This window comes from Protopterus annectens, chromosome 2.part1 (assembly GCF_019279795.1).
Source record: "Protopterus annectens isolate FY-2018-M chromosome 2.part1, PAN1.0, whole genome shotgun sequence".
Taxonomy (NCBI): domain Eukaryota; kingdom Metazoa; phylum Chordata; order Ceratodontiformes; family Protopteridae; genus Protopterus; species Protopterus annectens.
The window spans coordinates 1,493,377,069-1,493,399,999 of record NC_056729.1 but is presented as its reverse complement, the minus strand read 5'-3'; the positions used below and the strand labels follow the sequence as shown (position 1 = coordinate 1,493,399,999).

Here is a 22,931-nt window from a genome sequence, read left to right as displayed (position 1 = left end):
AGTGTCTTCTGTGTGGAGACATGCGTGAACGGGCGTTCCTTCGTTGAAGGTTGTGCGTTAGGCCCGGCAAGCCAGCATGTGAAACTCTGCTGCCAATCATTAGCAGACCGGAGTTCCGCTGTGGCAACCCCTAACCGGGAAAAGCCGAAAGACACAAACAAACAATACACTACTATAGATATAGCAACAGTTTAATGTCAACTATTTTTCTTTATCTGTCTAAGGAATCTATTACTGTTTCTCATCTAAACTTTTGCAAAAAAATCTGTCAGCTAGGTATCTCCTTTTCCTCCTCTATCTTCTGGTTTAGGTCTTGCCTTTCCTCTAGCAAACAAAGTGTTAAATGTCAACAGTATACAGACTTATTAATTTTATTTATTTGTTGACCAAGTAAGGCCACTGGACACATTTGTCCCTTTTTGGGGGCAAACCAGGAACACTGTCTGCTTAAGTGACTTGCTCAGAGTCGTATAGTAGAAAATGAAGGTGGAAAGAATCAAAACCTGTGTCTGAGCACAGGAAGTACCGCATTAACAGATCAGAGCTTTAGTCCTCTATACTAACTGCTAAACCGTTCTACTCCTGTGGTAGCACCACAGGGCTCCATCCTAGGCCTCCTGCTAATACTTTTATTAGTGAACTGCCTTTATGCTCAGTCAACTCTTTCATTATTCAACATGCTGTTGACTCCTCCATTATTTGTACTGATAAAACAACTGAAGATCTGTAATCCAACACAAAATCTTCCTTCTCATCCATAGAAAACTGGCATAGAGACTCAAACCTAGTTCTTAATGCTGTAAATGTGATGTTGTTTGCCACAAAAAGTCTGAATGCCAAATCATACCTCTCCTGCCACCTCATGTGGCATAACCATCAACACTGCCTCTCACACTAAAGTCTTTTGCCTCACTGTTGACAAAAAGCTCAATGTCATCTTCATGTACAAGTAACTAAAAAAATAAAAAAAAAACTAGGCCAGATCTACAGAGCTAAATCCAACCTCTCTCTTGCTGCTAGGACACACATAACAGCAGCCTTCTTACTGCCACAGCAACTATTTTCACCAGTCTTCACTCAGCCCATTGTTCAAAACTAGAACTACCCTACAATAAAATCGCTAAATATGCCACTAACCTGCTCAAGCAAACTCATTATTGTATAGCAAGCAAATAACTAAACTGACTAGAATCATCTAACTTTATTAAACTCCAGGAACTAAAACAAGTCCACAAAGTCATACACATTCTCAAAACATGGCCCTCTCTAACATCATACATGACATGGTATTCCCACCCACATGAACTCAGTTCCTCAGATAAATTCTTATCAAGTGAAGCTGCTCTGTACTCCTAATATGTAGTCAAACAATAGAACTCCCTTCTTTCCACTAATACTTTGTGGAAATAAGAATCTCCACCAATTTAAAGTTCGATGTAAATGTAAATCCTCATGTCCTTAGCAGCTATATCTGTCACTGCTCATCCCTACCAGGGTAACCATTCTCCCTTCCTTACTAACTCCTACTCCTTCATCTTTACCTTTACTTACAGACTGTCTCACTAGTTGACGTAGCATTATTCACTCTCTCATATCTTCTACTTTATTTCTCTCTCTATCTCTTGTCTCCTCTACTAACTTTCCTGAAATCCTCTGTTCTTATTAAGTAATCATACACATAGCCACCTGTCACTCACGCTTCTCTCTCTTTTTCATATTTTACTACAGATTTTCCTTCACTCAGTCTCTTACTTACAATCCTACATTTTAAGCAAACACACACACACACACAAACAGACCCTGTCTTAAATCTGCTTTCTCCAATAGATTTACCATAATCACCAATGTATCATATGCCAATTATGAATTCCTTCAACCTAAATGAAAGAATCTATGCCTCTTGCTTTACCTTATAAATATTTGTAAATACTAATACTTTGCCATATTGATTTTTTTCAATTAATCTACTTTTGTAAATATTCTCCTCTTGTAAACTCGTACAGTTATCGCTTGCATACAGACAAATTATTTTCTTCTAACAATGGCTATCTCAATTTTTAATTTCTGGATGTGTGCCTGTAGATGAAAACTATGCATCACTTATGGCTTTATGTTTTTTTTGTATTTTATTTTGTGTATTCAGCCAGAGATTTAAAAAATGTGCAATTACTAATTATGTTCGGTTTCAGTTTCTGCACTTTTGTTCTGTTTGTATATATTCAATAATACCTCCATACATTCATTGTCTACATAGTCCTATTTTTTTCTTTAATAATTACTTTATGTATCTCCAATTTAAACTACTTGTTTTGTGATATCTTATGTAACAGTATGCTTAGTTTGTGTCATACTGTAATTGTTTGCATTTTTTAATCGTAGAAAAATTGTAAACTAATGTAATTTTTCTGAAGTTTTTTACTCAAACATTGCTAAAAGGAGCTTTTTTCCATTTGGACTTTCACAATAAATAAATGTTTCTAATCAGAAAACTGACTGTGAAGTTTGTCTGGCAGACTTGTTCCAGTGAAAAATGTGTACAGTTGTATGGTTTCACATTCTGTGAAATTGAAGTCCCAACTATTCCTGTACTAAATTACAGTTTGTACAAAGTGCGGTTATTATAAAAAGAGGAGGTGTAGTGTCTTTAATATGACACTAGGTGGAGACTGTGTTACAGAGAGTAAGTTCATCAATGATGTGCTTTTGGAACCAGTCCAAATCAGTAAGATCTTTTACTATTTACTGAAACTTTTTTTTTTTTTTTTTTTTGCGTGACTGTTGAATTGATTTTGCTGCTGCCACACAATTTGATTACACATTAAAAATTTTGAACCATTAAAAGTGTTTGACTTTTTTATCCTATCAATTTCATATGCTACACTCTATTCTTTATAAACCCTCCTTCTGTCCATCTGTATCTTCCTTAGTCTCCATCTACATCCCATTCCAGACCCTGCGTACTTCTAACCAACAATTACTTAATATCTACCACCCAAAAAGGTCAGTAGGCAAACTACTCTACAAACACTCCCTTGCCCATGCTTGGAACAAACTTCTCCTTGACTTACGTTCAATCTGCCATACCTCACACTTTAAAAATGAACTAAAAGCTTATTTTCTCAGTTCCAGAACCTGCCCTTGCCATGACCCTACCTAATCTTCCTTCCCTTTATGTACCCTCAAAACGACCATACTTAGTACCTCATTATACCTCTCTCTCCAGTGTGTCTACTATGCATTTGCACAATTTTATACAAACAAAAAATGTTAATTGTTGACCTATTGAACTATATCAATGTAAAATTGTTACTTAGCTTCTTTTTAATGCAACTTTAACTTTATGCATGTATCCCAACATATGTGAATCGTTTTGCTATAACTGCTATTATATCAATATTGTTTAAAATTGTACTTATTTTAAAATGTATTACTGGAGCTTTTCTCCTCGGGTCTCCACTGAAAATGGGCCACAAGCCCAGTTGGACAAACCCAGTTAACAAATGTCAATAAATAAATAAATAAATAAATAAATAAAATAAGTAGCAGCACCTTTCCACTAGTTCCATCCATAATTTGAGGTCTAAAAGAACAACAGGATTTAAGCCTCCAGCCCCATAGGTCCATAGTAGGTGTTAACCCTGATTTCCGAATAGTCGGGCAAATAAATAATATATAAACCATGGTCCAGCCAGCAAGTGAAAAAAAAAAAAAAACAACCTGGAACTACTTAAAAGCAAAAAAAAAAAAAAAATCTCTAAAAGGTTCAAAAACGGTTATTTGAATGTTAAGAGCTTTCGCCCCAAACCATACACTGGGACTTCTTTAGGACAATGAAACATAAAAAGAGTAAAGTCTTTTATAGAAATCATTAGATACCATTTAGCTAATTAAACAATTGATTTTTAGTCACCTTAGAATGGTTTATTTTGTCAGTCCTTACCTTAGAGAGAATGACTAGGTCAAGATTCACAATTTCTCCAGTGGCATCAATGTACACATTTTACATAGTTTATTTGATTACATAAATTCTTAATCCTGCTGACTAAAGATGCAGGAGAAATATATAAACTGCTACCAAGATGATGATGTTCCTATCACTGGCAATGCAAAGGGTCTCTCAGTGTCTCACTTTAACCGATTTAATAATTGATATGGGGCATCACTTCTATTAAAAACAAATCCCCGACACCTGTCTGATAGAACACTACCTCTAAATGTATGCATCTTTCCGATTTATTTAACCCTTTATTGTGAAGATGAGTTTCCCAAATACCTCTCAACAGATCAGAATTTTGCAGATTGTTCCTGTTTTATTATTTTCCTGTGACCCTCATAAGTTTTTTGATTTGTTTGATGAATCGCTGAGGATTATAGTTAGTAATGTCAGACAGAGTTTCATGCTTCCTATTGTTCAGAAATTGCATATTGATTAAAAATGTGTTGTTCTATTAGTTTGTAAGTAAATTAGAGTAATATTTAAAACATGTCACTGATTTTAGCCCCCCCCCCCCCTTGGCTTAGAAAAGAATTATTGAGCAAAGAAGATGAGAGGCATGGTCTCCGACAAAAACTCCCATAGTAGCTTCCCATTTACTGCATTACATCAAAGAAGTGACTTAGTGATCTCTCAACCATGGATCTCATTCTGCAAGCATCAGAGAAGCAACAAAGTGAGGAGAACTTAGCCTTTAAAAACTGGTCTCCCTGAATCAGATATAATCTTGGGCTTTATTGATGAGTAGGCATGATTCTACAGCAATCAGCCTAATGCATACCTAGTTATATCTTATTGCTATAGTTAAACTTAAGTGTGGAATTCCTTAACTATGACTGTATGTTGAAGTGCTTTGAATACTTTATTATTGATTGTAGTACTGCTCCCAACTACTCCGATGCTTTCTGTATAATTTTAGTGTTTGAATGACCTGCAGATATCTGAAAATGGTTATGTGAAGGAAGAGAGTGAGGAAGAAGGCACGTTCAAGGCTGAACAAGAGCAGATGGAGAAAGAACTGGTCCAGGCTGATCTGAAATATCTAGAGGCAAGAAATCAAGAACTCACAGAGGAACTGGAGAAATTAAAACGGGACTATAATTTTTCCACAGGTAAGCACATAAGGAATGCCATGAAACCACGAGGATATCTTAAGTAGGACTGCCTCATTCATTTAATTAGGCATTACTGCCATGACTATTTTAAAATTATGATATCTTTACAAGTAATACAAGTTTTGATTTCATGATTTTTACTATATTGTATGGGCTACAATGAGCATCTTAATTTTATCCTAATTTGTATATAAGTTAGGTTCATAGGTAGATATTTGTTCTTAAGTAGTAAACAACAATGCTTCTTCTTGACTGCAATGTGACACACTTACATTTAACAGCAGAGATAGTTATTGTAGTCCTCAGACCTAATCAGTAAACATTAACTCATCTAACATAAATTACTGAATAGTTCTTCAGACACTAAATGTGTGTAATTAATCTTCTAAAATGACCTATAAAGGCAGGTACATTGAGTAATTCCCCATTGGTTGCCCCAAAATTTACATCAGGAAAACATCATAATGGGTGACCTAAACGTAGATTGGCTAATTTGCAGCTCTAACACCCCTCAAACCCTATAAACTTGTATGGTTTCTCACAATTAAGACAAACTACCACTGGAATAAATAAGAAAACAAGTAGACAAATCATTTCTGGACTGGATTCTAACCAATAAAAAAACAGCAAACATAAAACTCTGAGGATATCTCCCTGACAGCATTAGCAATCATCACCCAATCTGCATAGTAAAACGGCATCTTAATTTAACTAGAAAAGTCACCTGTAGCCAAGTATGAAATCTGGCTAACTTTAATAACGATAACTTTGTCTCCTCCATCTCAACAATTGGAATATACTAAAAGTACTACCAATAGAAGATGCAGTCTCCCACTTTAACACCATATTCCATAATATCCTAAATGAAATGCCTCCACTCAGGCAAAAGAGAAAGTAGAATCAGTCATAGCCCCATTGCTAATATAACAGACAACAGCTCAAACTTAGGGATAAAGCATAGAAGTTATGGCAGATAAACAATACCAAGGAATCTCTCCAAAGTACAGAGAACTTAGAAACCTAGCAAAAAAAAATAAAAAAAAAAACAAATCAAAATAGACATACAAAGCAACACAACTATCAAAATAACCCCAAATTATTCTGACCTTCAATTAAAAAAACTCCTTCAGCCTGGGTAAACGTTTACCTCCAATCCTACAACTACTAATAACTCTGACACAGTAGCAAAGCAATTCAACTCCTGTTTTATTGATACCATCCTTTCCCTAATAAAAGGCAACATACAAATCCCTCCCACCACTTCAAACCTAACAACAAACAACTCCAATGTTCTCACCTTTCATACTGTCCAAATGTCCATCATATGCAAACTACTACATAACCTGAAACAACTTTCCTGCTGAATAAATAAAACTAGTTGCTGATGTCCTGGCTTTCCCAGTCACCGCATTTATCTCTCTCTATAACAGAAAGATGTCCCTGCCATGTGGAAAAGGTCCTGTATAATCTCACTACACAAATGTGGCAATTATCTTAACAAGCAACCAATAGCAATTCTATCACCGCTACCTAAAATCATAGAAAAATGATGTGTTCATACCGAGCTTCTTAACCATCTTATACTTTTATCTGAAACAGAACATGATTTCTGACTCAGCCATAGCATAACTACTGTACCTCTCAATTTCACCAATATCATCAAAAATAAACAAAAAAATAAAACAAAGGATATTTAGTGTCCTCCCTATTTACAGATCTCTCAAAAGCGTTTGACACTATCTCCCATCACAAGCTTCTTCTGGAAATATCCTCTCTTGGTCTCAGTCAGACATCCCTGTCCTGGTGTGAAAACTATCAACAAGTAGACAACAAGCTGTCAAATGACAACAACACATCTCTCTCTTTTTACCAGTCAGTGTGGATGCCCCACAGAGATCCATACTGGTACCACTCCAGCTTAACATATTCTCAAATAAGCTCCACATTCCACTATGAACAAATCTTGCCACCATCATACAATATGCAGATGACTCAGTACTCATCTGTTCTGCACAATCCCTCCCTAATCTTCAAGGAATCACACAGCTATGTTTTTCTGTTATAGAGTCCTAGTTAGCAAGCTCAAAACTTCTCTTAAATCCAAATAGGATTAAAGTAATGTCCTTTATCTCCAATAAATACACAGAACTATGCTCATCCTTTTTACATCCACTCAACCAGTAACACCAAAATCAAAACAGTCCCACATACTAAACACCTCATAGAGACTAAATTAAAATTTGACCATCACCTATTTCAAGTCATCAAATAACCCATTTGAAACTGGGATCCCCATACAGGGCCAAGCCATATTTTACTGATACTACATGACAATCCATAGCTAGAATGTACCTACTTCCATCCCTCCTGTATACCTCAGTAATTTTTACAAACCTGGACAACACAGATAAACTGAGACTAGAATCATGTTACAATAAAATAGACACATTTTCCACTATCACACCTTACAAAACCCATTACTGCAATGAATTAAAATAATTAAACTGACTAGAATGTCCTTACTTACTACTTATTCCCATCTAGGCACAGCTTATAAACTTGTTTATATGCCAGACAAATGTCCTTCTCTCTACAACACGCTACAACACTATGCCTGTACCAGAGACCTGAGAGCTAACAACAAATCCCTCGTGATCACAACTAAGTCTAATAACAAGGCAGGAGACTCACTATATTTTTGCTGTGTATCTAAACTATGGAACAGCATTCCTCCCACACTTAAACTAAGAGAAAATTAATAACTCTCAAAACCCAACTGAAAAAGCACCAAAATCACTTTAACAATAATTGGATCTCTTCATCACTGCGTGTGCACAGTTCCAGGCTAAATTCTACCTATGCACACACACTTGCCATAGCACCGTCCCATCAACATTTTGACTCTTATTTTCACTCATATCTCTGTCCTCCTCCATTACGTCCCCCTTTTTGCATTCCTCTCTCTTCCTCAACAAATATAGCATAGGTCAACCAAATGTGCTCCCACTTTCAGCTCCTCAACTAACAGAAAAAAACTTTCTCTACATCACTAACTCCCTAGTAATCTTTTTCTCACCAACCCCTCCCCCCACAACTCTCATCTTCAGTAACTTTTCTACTCTTACTTCCTTGTAATAACTTTCCGCACACTAGTCCTCTCTCTACAACACTTTTCTGTCTGTTCTACATGCAGTTTAATGCACAACATTCCTGGTTAAATTCACAGTTATATGTGTCGTATTGCCTCGGTAATTCAGTTACCTGTAACATATTAGATGTAATGTGACACCGTTTCCTATCCTTGAATACCCAATGTATGACACTGATAGTAAAAATTAGTTGCTCATAATATACTCAACGTGGAGCTTCTCTATGTGTAATATTGTCTCTGCAATTCTATTACCTGTAAGATACTAGATGTAATGTGAGACTGTTTCTAATTCCATGACTATTCTGTGCATAACACTAATACTAAATATCATTTGCTTGGGTACGTAACACTGTGGTGACCAACAGAAGCAGAGGAAAACCGTCCATTGAGATAACACTCTCATTTCCTTCCTTTCCACTTTTGCATATTCAAACGTATATGCTGCAGGGGGCAAAGAGTGTTTTTTTTTTTTTTTAGCTAAAGAATCAGTGTCACTGTATTTTCTGAAGCATAAGAATTCTGGCAATTGAATGTATATGCAGCAGGAGAGGGCTGTTTCTAGCTTCAGTGTCATAACTGCAACCTTGCAAACATTTACAGACATAGACAGATACCCCCCAGACATCTCTGCAGCCAGTTGGCTTTTTGAGCAGTTGCATTAGGTATCTAGCCATCTTATACCAGCTTGTTGTGGAGTTGTTAAAAACTGAAATAAGTAAATAATGTTATAATTCTGGACTTTAGCTACAAAACACAGTATGAAACATAGATGCTGTGTGGGCTACCAGGGATCTAATTAGCATTGTTTGCTTCTTTACTGTCAGAAATGATGTTCTCTGCAGGTCATCCTGTAGATTATTCAGGTGTTGCCTGTCGTTACATTGGCCACACACCCCATACTTACCAATCCCACTCTAGTGCATGTAGCAATTGTGTCTGCAGGAATTACTGAACTGCATGTTGATTGATGTCAGGCTTTGCCACCAGGTCTGGAAAAGACCTGGAGTAGTGCTTGTGAATGATGCCCACCAACACAACTCTCCTCTGTGGTGTATGCATGCAGCTCAGAGGAAGTACAGCAGACAATGCTCTCTGTGATGCTGAATCCTATCTAGTTTGGCTGGGGCTGACATTAACAGGATGCTATGCAATAGATACTAGCAGGCACTGGTGTGCGAGGTCTGTCTTACTCTCCACCATTGTGTCGTATGTGGTGGATGTGTATGGGGGGGATATGTTATTAGCATTGCTAACAGTGCCACTGTATCATATGACTCTGCCTTGTGCACCTTACCATCATTGTTAGCCATTGATGACTTGCTGACATCTGGCATCTGCTGTCCTCTCAAACTGGATGCTACACCTGTGGAACCTTTGAATGCATAAGTATAAAAGACCTGTTTCAGGAGTGGGATGTGTGCCTGAGAACCCCAAAACATGGCACAACTACTAGTATATGACACAATGTATAAATACCATATACGTATATAGGTACTTTTCCGTTATCAGGGCAACACTTGTAATGGACGCTTAGCACCCGCTCGCAATGATTTGACAGCTGCTGCTGACGATCCTTGCTGGTTCAGTATAATTTCATACATTTTACTATAACTGGAAAAAAAAAACAATGCAAAAACGGACAGTTTCTGCAATTCTGCCAAGTGACAGACATCTCACAGGTAGACCTGTACCGCTGGACGCTTAGCACCCGCTCGCAATGATTTGACAGCTGCTGCTGACAATCCTCGCTGGTTCAGTACAATTTCATGCATTTTACTATAACCTGAAAAAAAAAAAAAAGATGCAAAAACGGACAGTTTCTGCAATTCTGCCAAATGACAGACATCTCACAAGTAGACCTGTCCCCCTCTATGCGCTGGTATTGTGGACAAAGCCCAAAAGAATGGGGGGGGGTGAGGCAAACATCTCAGTTAGGGACACATTTGAAATATTGCTGGTACAAACTTACAAATACACGATTCAGTAAATGTTTCTCACTCACTCCCTTAAACAGGCTGTCCAGATTTCCCACACCATTCTACTGTCAGGGCGTGATTGTAAATATTGCTGTTAGGAAGGTAGAAAACCAGAATGTCTGTAAATATTTTCTTACTTCAACACTCACTGATTTGCCACTAAGCCATAATTTTGTTCTGTATACATAGGACGATCACTGCGTGCGTGTGGTAGCACGTTAGAACTGTTGCCCCGATAAAGGAAAAGTATCCATATGTACATACAATGGAGAGCACTGCACTGCAGTTGCAGCTCAGATATACCTGAAAAAGTGATGTAGAGACTTATTTGATTGAATATTCTCCTTTCATATGCAGGTCACTGCTAGACCATGGAAATGCACTTGCTAATGCTAACCTGGTGCAATCTTGAAGACACTTGGAAAGTTTTCCCCAACCCATCTCCAGTATCCAAGCCATGACCAGATATCAGGATTCAATCACTTTCCCAGTCAGGGAGTCATCCATTCCCTTTCTAGTCATTTTCTGTGGTCAGGATGGGGTTACCCCTTTTCCCATTTATGTATCCATTTTCCCTTTGTCTTCCCTTGTAAGACTTAACCTGTAGCTATAAGCATCAGTCCCTGACTTCTGGGGCAAGAAAGCTTCAAGTGTTTGGTGCATATGTACATGTTCATCTTATATCACTGCTGCAGCAGCCTTTTGCTAAATGGGTTTTATCCTACTAAGAATATGATGGCCAGCCAGTCTTCCAGAGTCTGAACCCCCCCCCCCCCCACATGCGCACACACATATGCACCCAGGCTGCTATGGCTTGAGCTCCCAAGGGAGAAAACAGCAGCTTGGGTGGCAAATATCTTCACAACTTTGAGTGCTCCTCCTGGGTTTCAAAGGACCGATGGCTTCTTTCTTCCATTTCTGGGCAGTAAAATCCTTGTTGAAGAGGCCCTTCCATACATGTTTGTTTTTTGTTGAAATTGTACCTAATCTGTTTTAATGTGCAAGTATTTTGTGTACAGTGTTGCAGCTACCACTGCTGTGATGAGAAGTTTTGCTTGGTTACATAATCAGACATTTTCAAAAGATTAAAAATCTGAGGTATTAAATTCTCATTTTGGATGAGGAGGTTTTGTTTGACACTTCTACCATTCAGGTTCTCAAACAGAAAAATGAAAGAGTGGGATTAATTCAAGGGGTTGCTAACATTTTCAGCTCCTCTTTCAAATGTCTACAAAATCCTTTGGTCCTTTTTTTGCAAAAGCAAAACAACCTCAACAAGCTCCTCGCAAGCAGAATTTTAAGAAAAAGTGGCAAGAAGGATCAAACAAAAGCAAAGAACCTTCCCAGAAAAGGGACAATTATCCAGTTCAGAATGACTATTTCAGCATTCTCCCCTTCCCTCCCTGCTACTCCTTAAAATCTGTCCCAGAGACTGGTTCACAGTTTTACCCTTTTCCATCAGATTGTATCAGACAGATGGGTTCTGAGAGTTGTTCAGGACGGTTACAGATGGCAGTGGGAAAACATTCCTCCTTTTTGGAATATTCCCCTCATCCCTTAAACCAGTATTCCCTGTTTCCTCTAGTGTTAAACTACATGTTTTTTTTTTTTGGGGGGGGGGTCATAGAGCCAGTGCATCCAGATCAGTGGGGATAAAGTTTATATTCAACAATTTATCTGGTGCCAAAGAAAGATATTTTCTGCAGACATATACTCAATCTAGGCTTTCTCAACCTGTTTGTAAAAGTACCAAAGTTCAAGATATTAATTTTACAAAGTTTGTTACCTCTCATTCTTTAATAAAATTTTATGGTAGTACTAGATTTGAAAGGTAGCTGCGGTGGTGGTGGTGCTGTGGTAGCATTATCGCCTCACAATAAGACGCTGTCCGGTTCATTTCTCAGCTAGAGCTTCTTCTGCGTGGAGACATGCGTGAATGGGCATACCTTCGTTGAAGGTTGTGCGTTAGGGCTGGCAACTCGGCACGTAAAAATCTATCTGCCAATCATTAGCGGACCGGAGTTCCGCTGTGGTGACCCCTAACCGGGAAAAGCCGAAAGACACAACAACTATACTTGAAAGGTGTTTACCATCACATTCCCATTGCCACAGATTTCAGAGGTTTCCTAAGGTTTTCTTTGTGTGGGTCACATTATCAGTTATCTGCATTACTACTATTTGGGTTATCTACATTATCAATTGTATGGATTATTCTTTGGGTTAACAACAAAGCTGCCTCTCCCAAAGCTGTATTAGCTGTTGTTATCTGTGGTAATCTACTCAAAGGCTACTGCAGCAGTGATGTATGATGAACATAGTATAGCTGTGCAGTGCTCATAGAAAATATTTACTAGTAGGTGCCACATTAATAACCAGGGCCCAGTCAAGGATTATATACCACTGCTGCTCCAATATGAGGATTATATACCACTGGTGCTCCAATATTTGTGTGAGTTACTATCCTCTAATCTTCCTTATTCTTCTGTCAAGGTTCACATAGCTGTCATTTCAACAGGTCTACACATGGACTGGCCCCTTTCTTCTTAGTCTTTGGTCATTTTTTTCTTGAAAGGAGTTTTGCATTTCAGACTACCTAGAAAATAGCTGTCACCTTCTTGGGAGCTTCACTTTGTGCTGGAAAAGTTAACTTCATATCCTTTTGAGCTAGCTCATAAGGCTGATTTATAGTTCATTACTTGGAGGACTGCTACATTTGGAAGCCAAGTATGTAAGTTGCAAGCTGTCATGGTGGGTGAACCTTGTTCATAGAGATAAGATTACTTCAAGAACAAATTCCTCATTCATGCCAAAAGCAGTTTTAGAGTTTACTTTGAATCAAGCCATCAATATCCCAGTATTCTTTCCTGAACCTAAAAACAAGGGAGAAAGCATTTTTTTATAGTGTGTGTGTGTGCACAGGCAGCTCAAGTATTATTTTGACAGAACTAAGTCTTTTAGGGAAGCTTAACAGCTGTCTACTATGCTGGAATAAATAAAGGACAACCAATATAAAAACAGACTATGTCAACGTGGTTGTTAATTGCTATTGCTTTTTGTTGTTCCCATCATTGTAAAATACTTCTAGAGTTTTGCCTTCTTTTTTGGCATTTTGAAAAGGGATGAACTCTATAAGCAATCTGCAGGCATCTACACGGTCATTTGTACATACTTTTACAAAGCATTACATTTGAATTTCTTTTCCAGATCCAGAACAGCCTTTGCTAGTATCATTATCCACGGGCTCCTGGATTCTAGTTCTTCCTCCCCCAAAGCTGTATTAGCTGTTGTTATCTACGGCAATCTACTCAAAGGCTACTGCAGCAGTGATATATGATGAACATAGTATAGCTGTGCAGTGCTCATATCCAAGAGCAGATGTTCAGTTATATCTTTGTTGCCGTAGCCAATCAGTCTCTCTGTCCCCTTTTTTGTATGTAGTTTTTCTGGGTAAAAGCTTTGCAGTCATAACTTTTGTCTTTTATTGGGATAATAGCCTTCCTCTTTTTTGGGGAAAGAAATTCCTAAAGGTTTTTGGGACCCAGACTTCTGTTTTCTCCCTTGGGAGCTCAAGCCATAGCTGCCTGGGTGCATGTTTAGGAGGAATCTCAGACTTGGAAAGACTAGCTGACTGTTATATTCTTGGCAGGGACTGGCTGACTGTTATGTCCTTGGCAGGATATAACCTATATAGCTATGTCTGCTGCAGCACTGATATTGTCAAACATCTACTCTTATGGTAAGAGCACTTAACTTTACTATCCTTCTTCACCAGCATTTTGCCTTGTGCCTAGGGCAGATGTATGGTATGTGATGAAGGAGGCTTTGTTTTGTAGACTGGTCAGATGTATAGGATATCCTAGCAGTTCCATTTGTTAGAATCACTGCAACAGTGATCTACCCAAATGTCTAACATTATGGTAAGTTACCTGCACAACTCTACTTTCATGGACATGTGTTTCTTCCCTTTTGTCTGTTTTTCAGCAACTGGCGTGATAGAGGAGAATTGGCTGATGTGCTAGAAGAGGCTTAGAGAAATGAACACATGTCCATGTGTCGGGGTATGTATATGAGATTGGTGTTATACCCACATATCTCTCTGTCACCTGCTTCACCGCTCATGTCTGTAGAGTTGCTAAGTAGTTTTGCCATTGCTTACTACTTTGCTTTGCTTTATGTGTCATATACTCACTAACTACAACTGGAACTATGCTATGGTCTTTTCTACTTAAAGGCATTCCTAACAGCATAATGGAAATGCAGACTGGCCTGACAGTAGGTGTGCTACCACCATCATAATGGATGTAGGTGTCTGCTTTGGTAGATGTGTAGCAGCTCTAATGCTCAGCTATGTCTGTATCCAACAACTGTGTCATTAATGCACTAAGTCCTTCCCAGCCTGCTAAAGCTTACTGTTAAAATGCTCATTCCACCTCCTTTGACTGTGTTTGTTCTACCTGGCATCCTGTGGATATGTAAATGTTGAGCTACCAGGTAATGCAAGAAAAAAATGTAGAACTCCACAACGTAAGATACTTTAATGAAAAACAAAGCTTTTGGATATAATATCCTTCTTCAGTATCTTACATGTAAGAGACTGAAGAAGGATATTATATCCTAAAGTAGACGTGTCCAACCTGCGGCCCTCAGAGCTCTTCCATGCGGCCCTCAACCTCTAACTGCAATATCGATGCATGCATGCCCCAAAACACTTTTTTTGTTTTGTGTTTTTTGCTCCCGTGACCTGTAATGAGAATGTCGGTGTACGCATGCGCAAAGCACCCTTCTAGTTTTGTTTTTGAGCCAAAAAAGGGTCAGTGTGTTTACGCCATTATTTTGCGCCAATCAGTGTGTGTTTGTGTGTGTGTGTGTTCTCACTGAAGAGGGACTCATGTATGGATTTGCCGCTGTTGCCTTTGAAAGGGACAGCGATTACATCTGTTAACAGGTAAGTATGGAGTGAGTGAGTGCATGCATGAAAGCAGAATTGTCTGCGTGAAAGTAGAAGAAGAGTGTGTGTGTGTATGTGTGCATATGTGTGCATGACTGAGAGAGACGCATGCACAAAGAGGCTAACAATGATCAGTCTACCTACTGAACACAAACAAGTTAGCTCACAAATATATCATACATTAAGAGTACACTTTCATTAAATTGCAGCTTTTCCTGACAGGGAGAGTGTTGTATTGAACCCCTAGCTACCAAATAGGTGGCACCCCTAGCTACCAAATAGGTGGCAATCCACTGAGTACAGAAGAAGTTATCAGGGACCTGGGGACCCAGGTTGATAGTAGTCTGTCATTCGACACCCATGTAGCTAAAGTAGTTAGGAAGACCTTCTACATTGCCCACCTTATCATGAAGGGATTCTCATCTAGATCAAGGGAGGTCATAGTCTCCCTATACTCATCACTCATCAGACCAATGATTGAGTACAATGCCCCATTCGGAATGTATCTGACCCGACACTTGCAGCAGCTGGAGAGGCCACAAAAGTTCCTCACCAAAAGGATAAAGGGTCTCAAACATCTGTCCTATGCTGCCCGACTGAAAGAACTCCAGCTCTATTCAGTCGCACCGCTTGCTCAGAGGTGACCTTTGCCTAACATACAAGGCCATGTCAAACCCAGATTTGATGAATATGCTTCACCTCAAAAATTCTAGATCCGTCAAAGCCACAAGGGCGGAGACTTAAACCTCGACACGGCTATTAATAGGACGTGCTGGAGGGATAGATTCATCACCCAAAGACTCCCTATGCTGTGGAATAAAATCCCGGTATATGTGAGGCAGAGCACCTCGCTGGCCTTGTTCAAGAGAAATCTTGACCAATGGATGGGAGATCGCAGATATACCCCAGGGATTACCTCAGTGTCACTGCTCAACAGAGGCACAGCAAAATAATGGGTATAGTTCCCCATACTAAAGGGGTGGCGTAAGCCACAAAACTATGGGCTAGGCTTGTAAATGCCCTCGGGCAGATAGCCTAGTATGAACCTATGAACCTATGAACCTATGAACATGAACTCATACCTCTTAACTGTATGGATTTTCAAAGAATGTCTGGAATTTTGCCTCATCTTCCAATTTGTGTCTTTTGCTTAGGAAATAAAAGTAGTCATCCAAGGTAATGCAGTTCCAGGGAGTAAGAATGAGACAGCAGCCTAGGGTTAATGGGTCAATAGTGGACTGACTATGCGGGACTGTAGCATGTAAAGTTGTATTGTTTTTTCAGACAAACAAAAAAGCACCTAGTACTGTTTTTTCATTGGTGGGTTCTAAGCAGTGGTAGATTGGACAACAGTAAGCATAGCTTTGGCGGATCATCAATACTGGCAAATCAAGTGGGCACAATGTCATTTTTTAAATGTTGGGGATTTTAGTGTGTATGTGAGTGCTTATGTGTTGGGAGTGCTGCAACAGTAGATGATTATTAAAGACAGAGACTTACGGACTGTGGAGAATATGTTTCTTTGTTTCAAAACCTAATACTTGGGTACGCATGCCAGAAGTAGATTTTTTAAGACATAGCCTCTTGCCATTTACAGTGGATGGATACTTACATTTAATGGACAATGTATTAGCGTGGGCCTGTGGGGTTCTGAAGGATGCCAAGTCTACCACTGCTAATGTCTTGTAAAGTGACCTGGAAATGGATATTGGGATGTTACTGAAAAAATATAGTAAGTGGGCTTAGAAATATAGTTTAATTAAACAAAGTATACTTTCAATTTACAGGCCATAATTTAATTTATTTCAGGTAGTCCAGATACTGGTAGATTGTATACCATTAGACTTAATTAGGAGAGCTGTCATTCTGGGGAAACAAGTAGCCCTAGTTTCAGTGAAAGCTCTGTGGTTGCTTGCAGGTAGGAAGTTGCAGGATGTTGATGCAATGTGTTTTATTTATTATTTTTAATGCATTTGTCATTTCAAAGCATGGTTTTCTTTGATGCAAAAGAAGGCAGGACTGAATGAGTCATATAATGCTTAACTGACAATGATGGGATAGAAAGATTATAAGTGATGTATAATGTTTGCAGCTACAGTTGTTTCAATGGTGTCTGTGATGCATAACTATTTTTGGGCCTGTGTCCCACTTTTATTTTTCGCTTTGTCCAGATTTCTTGCTCTAAGGTTGAGAGGTATGGTTCCATACTAAATCAGAAGTTGTATTTACCTTGGAAGACTTTTCGGCATAATTATGAAAAACAGAGCCTTTTTAATATCTCTGCTTATTTCCAATATAAACTGCCATGTAACCTTGCAAATAACCTTCTTATTAAGCTACTTTACTTCTTCTGGAATTGACAGGTATGATTCATCTGTTCGGACATAAGCATAGAGTGCTAATGTGACTTTGATTTCTTGGCGCAGTCTGTGGTTTACATAATCACAATAACTTTTCTGTGTTTCTGGGTGTGTAATCAGTTTAACAGTTTTAAAGATGTTTTCCAAAAATAAATAAATTGTTCAGAAAAAAAAAAAAATTTCATCTGCTTTTACTGTACTTGTGTTTCTACCTACTTTTTTTTACTTTTGCATCATCTTAAAAGTACTCAATTGTATTTATTACTGCTTGGTGTAACTCATTCTAAGCCTTTTGGTTTAAACACTTGGGCTTCGGACCAGTTGTTTTGCACTGAGAGGGTTTGTGGTCTGCGCTGTAGTGGCAGAACAGGTAGCTTACATCCTTCTAGGTTGGGAACTGCTGATTGAGGGCTCAGTGTCTGTTATTCTAAAAGTGTATTAATTCTGGTTTAAGCACTTGGGCTTTCAGGCCAGTTATTGTACATTAAGAGGGTGCGTGGTCTGCACTCTTGTGGGAGGGGAGGCTGGACTCTGCCCTTCTGAGCTGGGAATTTCTGGTTGAAGGCTTATAGTGCATGCATATCTGAACTGCTTCTTACTGAAGTTGGTGCGCCTTGTTTGCTGTGGCATAGACTGGATTCGGGCCTGCTGGATCTAGCTTTGTTTGTGTAACTTGAGCACTAATCCAGACATTCTCTAAAGTATTCAATTGTATTTATTACTGCTTGGTAGTAACTTGATTAAAGTGTAGCTATCATTCTAAGTCTTTTGGATTAAGCACTTGGGCTTCAGACCAGTTGTTTTACATTAGGAAGGTTTGTGGCATGCACTGTGGTGGCAGGACAGGTAGCTTTCATCCTTCTAAGTTGGGAACTGCTGATTGAGAGCCCAGTGTCTGTTATTCTTAAAGTGTATTAGTTCTGGTTTAAGCACTTGGGCTTCAGGCCAGTTATTTTACATTAAGAAGGTTTGTGGTCTGCACTCTTGTGGCAGAAGAGGCTGGACTCTGCCCTTCTGAGCTGGGAATTTCTGGTTAAAGGTTTATAGTGCCTGAATATTTGAACTGTATCGTACTGAAATTGGTACACCTTGTTTGCTGTAGCATAGACTAGATCCAGGCCTGCTGAATCTAGCTTTGTTTATATGCTTGTTGTTTGTTTGCTTGTTATTTCCCTGGAACGCTAATTCCACCTAATACGCAGCTTCTCAGCGCTTCTGTGGATCACTAGTGATATCTGCATTGCTTACTGTACTTATTTCCTTGTTTCACTTGAAAAAAAGTTACTGTTTGTCATTTTTGCATTTAAGTTACCTGTAACACATTGCACTTAAGTTACCTGGCACTTGCTCACTAAATCAATTATATAAGTCAGCACTAAAAATTAAAAGTACTACACCCTCACTCCCCAGTGGCCCTGGTTTTCAATTATTAAGGAATTCCCAATATTATTCTAGCATGTCCAAAGGTCAGTTGTCAATCTCCTCTCCGGTCCAGCTGGTGAATCTGGGAATCTTGAGGCAATGTTACAACTGCCTCATGTACACAGACAACCCTCTCCTCCTCCCAACAAATTCCAACACATGTGAGAGATGCAACCATATAGCCAAACTGGAGGCTAAGCTCTCTCAACTCAGTACTGGCATAACCAGTCAGGAGGAGAAGGAAACCACACTCACTACAATTCCAGTCTCACATAGACCTACCACGACAGCAAACCAAACACATAATCACACAAAAACATACTCGGAGGCTCTAAATAAAGATGTGCCGAAGCAGCAGAAACCTCCAAAGCAGACACCCAAGCAGCCGCTACCCCAAAACAAAACACGTGCAACACATATCTCACAAAGCCAGTGTGCCAAACAGTCACAGCCCTTAAGACTAAACAACACACCTGATACACTTGTAATAGGTGACTCTATCGTCAGGCACACTGACGTCCCGCTCACCAGGCTGAACAAGGAGAGGGTCACGGTGAGCAGCCTGTCGGGCGCTAGGATCCGCCACATAACACAAGCACTCAGGTCACTCCAAGGCAAGTACAAATATGACTCAGTCATTGTCCATGCTGGTGTGAATGACCTGAGACGTACCTCCCTGAACTACATGAAAAGAGACATAAAGGAGCTCTCTGAGCATGTAGCCCAGGCCGGTATGACCCTGACCTTGAGTAGCATCTTACCCTCACCAAGAATGATGCCACAATATGAAGACAAGATGATCAATTTCAACAATTGGCTTAAGTACTGGTGTCATTCAAAGGGGATCCAATGCCTGTCAGCTTGGGATGATATGCTCGACAAGCCACGATGCTTAGCTAGGGACGGCTTGCACCTGTCACCTCTGGGCTTTCGGATATTGGCAAAGGCTCTTGCTACCCCATAGTGCCTTTTTAGGCAAGGCTCAAAAGACAAACCCACCTCCATAGGTATCACAAGGGATAAGAAACTAAGAGTAATGCTACTCAATGCCAGAAGTCTAAACCTCAAGATGCACGCACTCGAAACTCTCCTTAGCATGGAGAACATCGATATCTGTGCAGTAACAGAAACCTGGTTCAGGGCTCCCGAGAGCACCCCAGCACTACCAGCTTATACCTCATACCATGCTTTTCGCCCCAAAACTTGGACCGAACCACAAAAGGAGGGGGAGTATCGATATTCATCAAAGATATCCACACCTCCAGGTTGGTGGCAAAGCATGAAGCATCAGAGACTATCCATGTGCAACTAACAGTGGGTAAAACTGCCTTCCAGTTTATAGCCTGCTACAGACCACCCTCCCAAACCCAGGAACCCCACTTGGCCTTCCTGAGAACACTGGAAAATATGAAGGTCTCTCCAAACACCATTATATTGGGCGACTTCAACTACCCAAACATAGACTAGGAGCATTACTCTAGCTCCAACACCCTAGCCCAAAGGTTCCTAGAATTTATAAACTCAAATGCTATGGAACAAATTGTTACCACTCCCACAAGAGGGGAAAACATACTGGACCTGATCATCACCAACATGGGGACTCTATGCTCCAGACCAGAAGTGTATCCCTCATTGATAAGATCAGACCATAAACTAATCTCACTGGATATTCACATCCCGACCCCACCCCCTGCCCAGAAAACCACAGTGAAAAACTTCTCTAAAGCAAATTTCACACTCCTCAAAACTGAGGTGGAATCCTTCAAAGCCCCCGGGCCTGTGGAAAATACGGCCCAGACCACAGAATCCTTTATAAACACATATTATGAACACCTTCAGGAATGCATGGATCATGCGATCCCAAATAAAACCAAGACCCAATCCTCCAAAGGCAGACGTCCTGTCTGCTGGACCCCAGCCATAAACAAACTATACAATAGAAGGAGGAAGCTACTAAATGATAGAGCAAAATCCCAAAAAGGGAAGGTATCACTGATCAGTATTAGCAAAAAACTACGGGCACACATAAAATTGTCTAAGGCCAGCTTCGAGAGAAAAATTGCACAGGACACTAAGGATAATCACAAGGCTTTCTTTAGTTATGTTAGGAACCTGGGTGGTAATTCCCAGATATGCTCAGAATTAGTCCAAAATGACAAAAAATACACCGAACCCACAGACATTGCCAACATCCTAGCTGACAGGTTCAGCGCAAACTTCTCCCACCACCAAAAGGGCAAATATCTATCCCAGCAGAGTGCTGCCCCTGACATCTCAGATGCTCAGGTAAGAGCCGCCCTCTCCAAAGCAAAAACACAGCATCAATGGGACCAGATGGTGTCCCGGCTGCGTCCTACATGAACTCCAAGAAGAGCTAAACCCAAACATAAAACTACTGTTCAATCTCAGCCTTACTACAGGATATGTGCCCAAAGAGTGGCGTACAGCAACAGTGGTCCCTCTCCATAAAGGTGGTGCCTCAACGGATCCTGGAAACTATTGCCCCATAAGCCTGACTAGCTTGGTCTGCAAAGCTATGGAAAGGATCATCATGGACCTCATAAATAAAGATATTGGGGACCTACAAACACTGGATCCTACCCAGTTCGGCTTTGTTAAGGGCAGATCCTGCCTCTTAAACCTGGTCAATTTCTTTGGAACAGTCACCAAGGCCATTGACGAGGGGAAGGTGGTCCACACAGCCTACCTGGACCTCGCAAAAGCCTTCGATACAATACCCCACTCGGGCATTATAGATAAGCTCACCAGCTTAAATATAAACCCCTATGTCACTAGATGGATTGCAAACTGGCTCAAGGACAGAACCCACATGGTTAGAATTGCTGGAGCCATGTCAGACTCCAAACCAGTTACAAGTAGTGTCCCACAAGGCTCAGTCCTGGGACCTCTCTTGTTCGGTATATATTTCTTGGACGTACAGGCCAACACGGAAGGACTGTGGCTGACCAAGTTCGCAGATGACTGCAAACTGGGCGCCATAATCGACTCTCCAGCCGACACAAGCATCCTCCAAAAGGGCCTCATAGAAACAGACAACTGGTGCCAGAGCCATGGCCTCAAGCTAAATGCCAAAAAGTGTATAGTCATCCCCTTTGGCAAAAACAAAGTACCCACAAATTACCACATAGGTGGTAATCCATTAAGTACAGAAAAAGTAATTAGGGACCTGGGGACCCAAGTTGATAGCAATCTCTCATTTGACAACCACATGGCCAAAGTGGTTAGAAAAACATTTTATATAGCCCACCTAATCATGAAGGGATTCACATCTAGATCAGGGGAGGTCATCGTGCCTCTTTACTCATCCCTCATCAGGCCCATAATTGAGTACAATGCCCTTTTGGGATGTACCTTACCAGACACCTGCAGCAACTGGAAAGACCCCAAAAGTGCCTCACCAAGAGGATCAAAGGGCTCAAACAGATGCCATATGCTGCCCGGTTAAAGAAACTCCAGCTCTACTCAGTGGCATACCGCCTGTTCAGAGGCGATCTGTGCCAGACGTATAAAGCCATGTCCAACCCGGAATTAATGGACATGCTGCACCTCAGAAAATCCAAATCCCATCGAGCTACACGCTCGAGAGACTTGAACCTCAGCACTGAAATAAATAGGACATGCTGGAGGGACAGATTCATAACCCAGAGGCTCCCTTCACTCTGGAATAAAATCCCAGTCCAGGTTAGGCAGAGTCCCTCATTGACTCTCTTCAAGAGGAATCTTGATGAGTGGATGGGAGATCGTAGGTTTACCCCGGGTATCACTTCTGTGTCACTGTTAGACAGAGGCACAGTATACTAACCTCGAAAAAGGGCATAGCAAAATAAATTTAAAATGGGTGGCGAAAGCCAAACACATTCTGGCTAGGCTTATAAATGCCCTAGGGCAGATAGCCTAGTATGAACCTATGAACCTATAAATAAATAATCCTCTCTACACTTTGA

General features: G+C 40.1%; 1 protein-coding gene across 4 annotated transcripts in view; it reads left to right on the top strand.

Moving 5' to 3' along the window:
• Window positions 1-22,931, top strand: part of CCDC27 (coiled-coil domain containing 27) — a 1,043,518-nt gene that overhangs the window by 706,377 nt on the left and 314,210 nt on the right. For 3 of the 4 annotated variants that reach the window (XM_044062954.1, XM_044062953.1, XM_044062951.1), the window contains one exon: window positions 4,914-5,106. In XM_044062954.1, the coding sequence (XP_043918889.1) occupies window positions 4,914-5,106 (193 nt within the window). The remainder of the gene's footprint in view (window positions 1-4,913; window positions 5,107-22,931) is intronic. The other variant, XM_044062952.1, reaches the window with a different exon arrangement.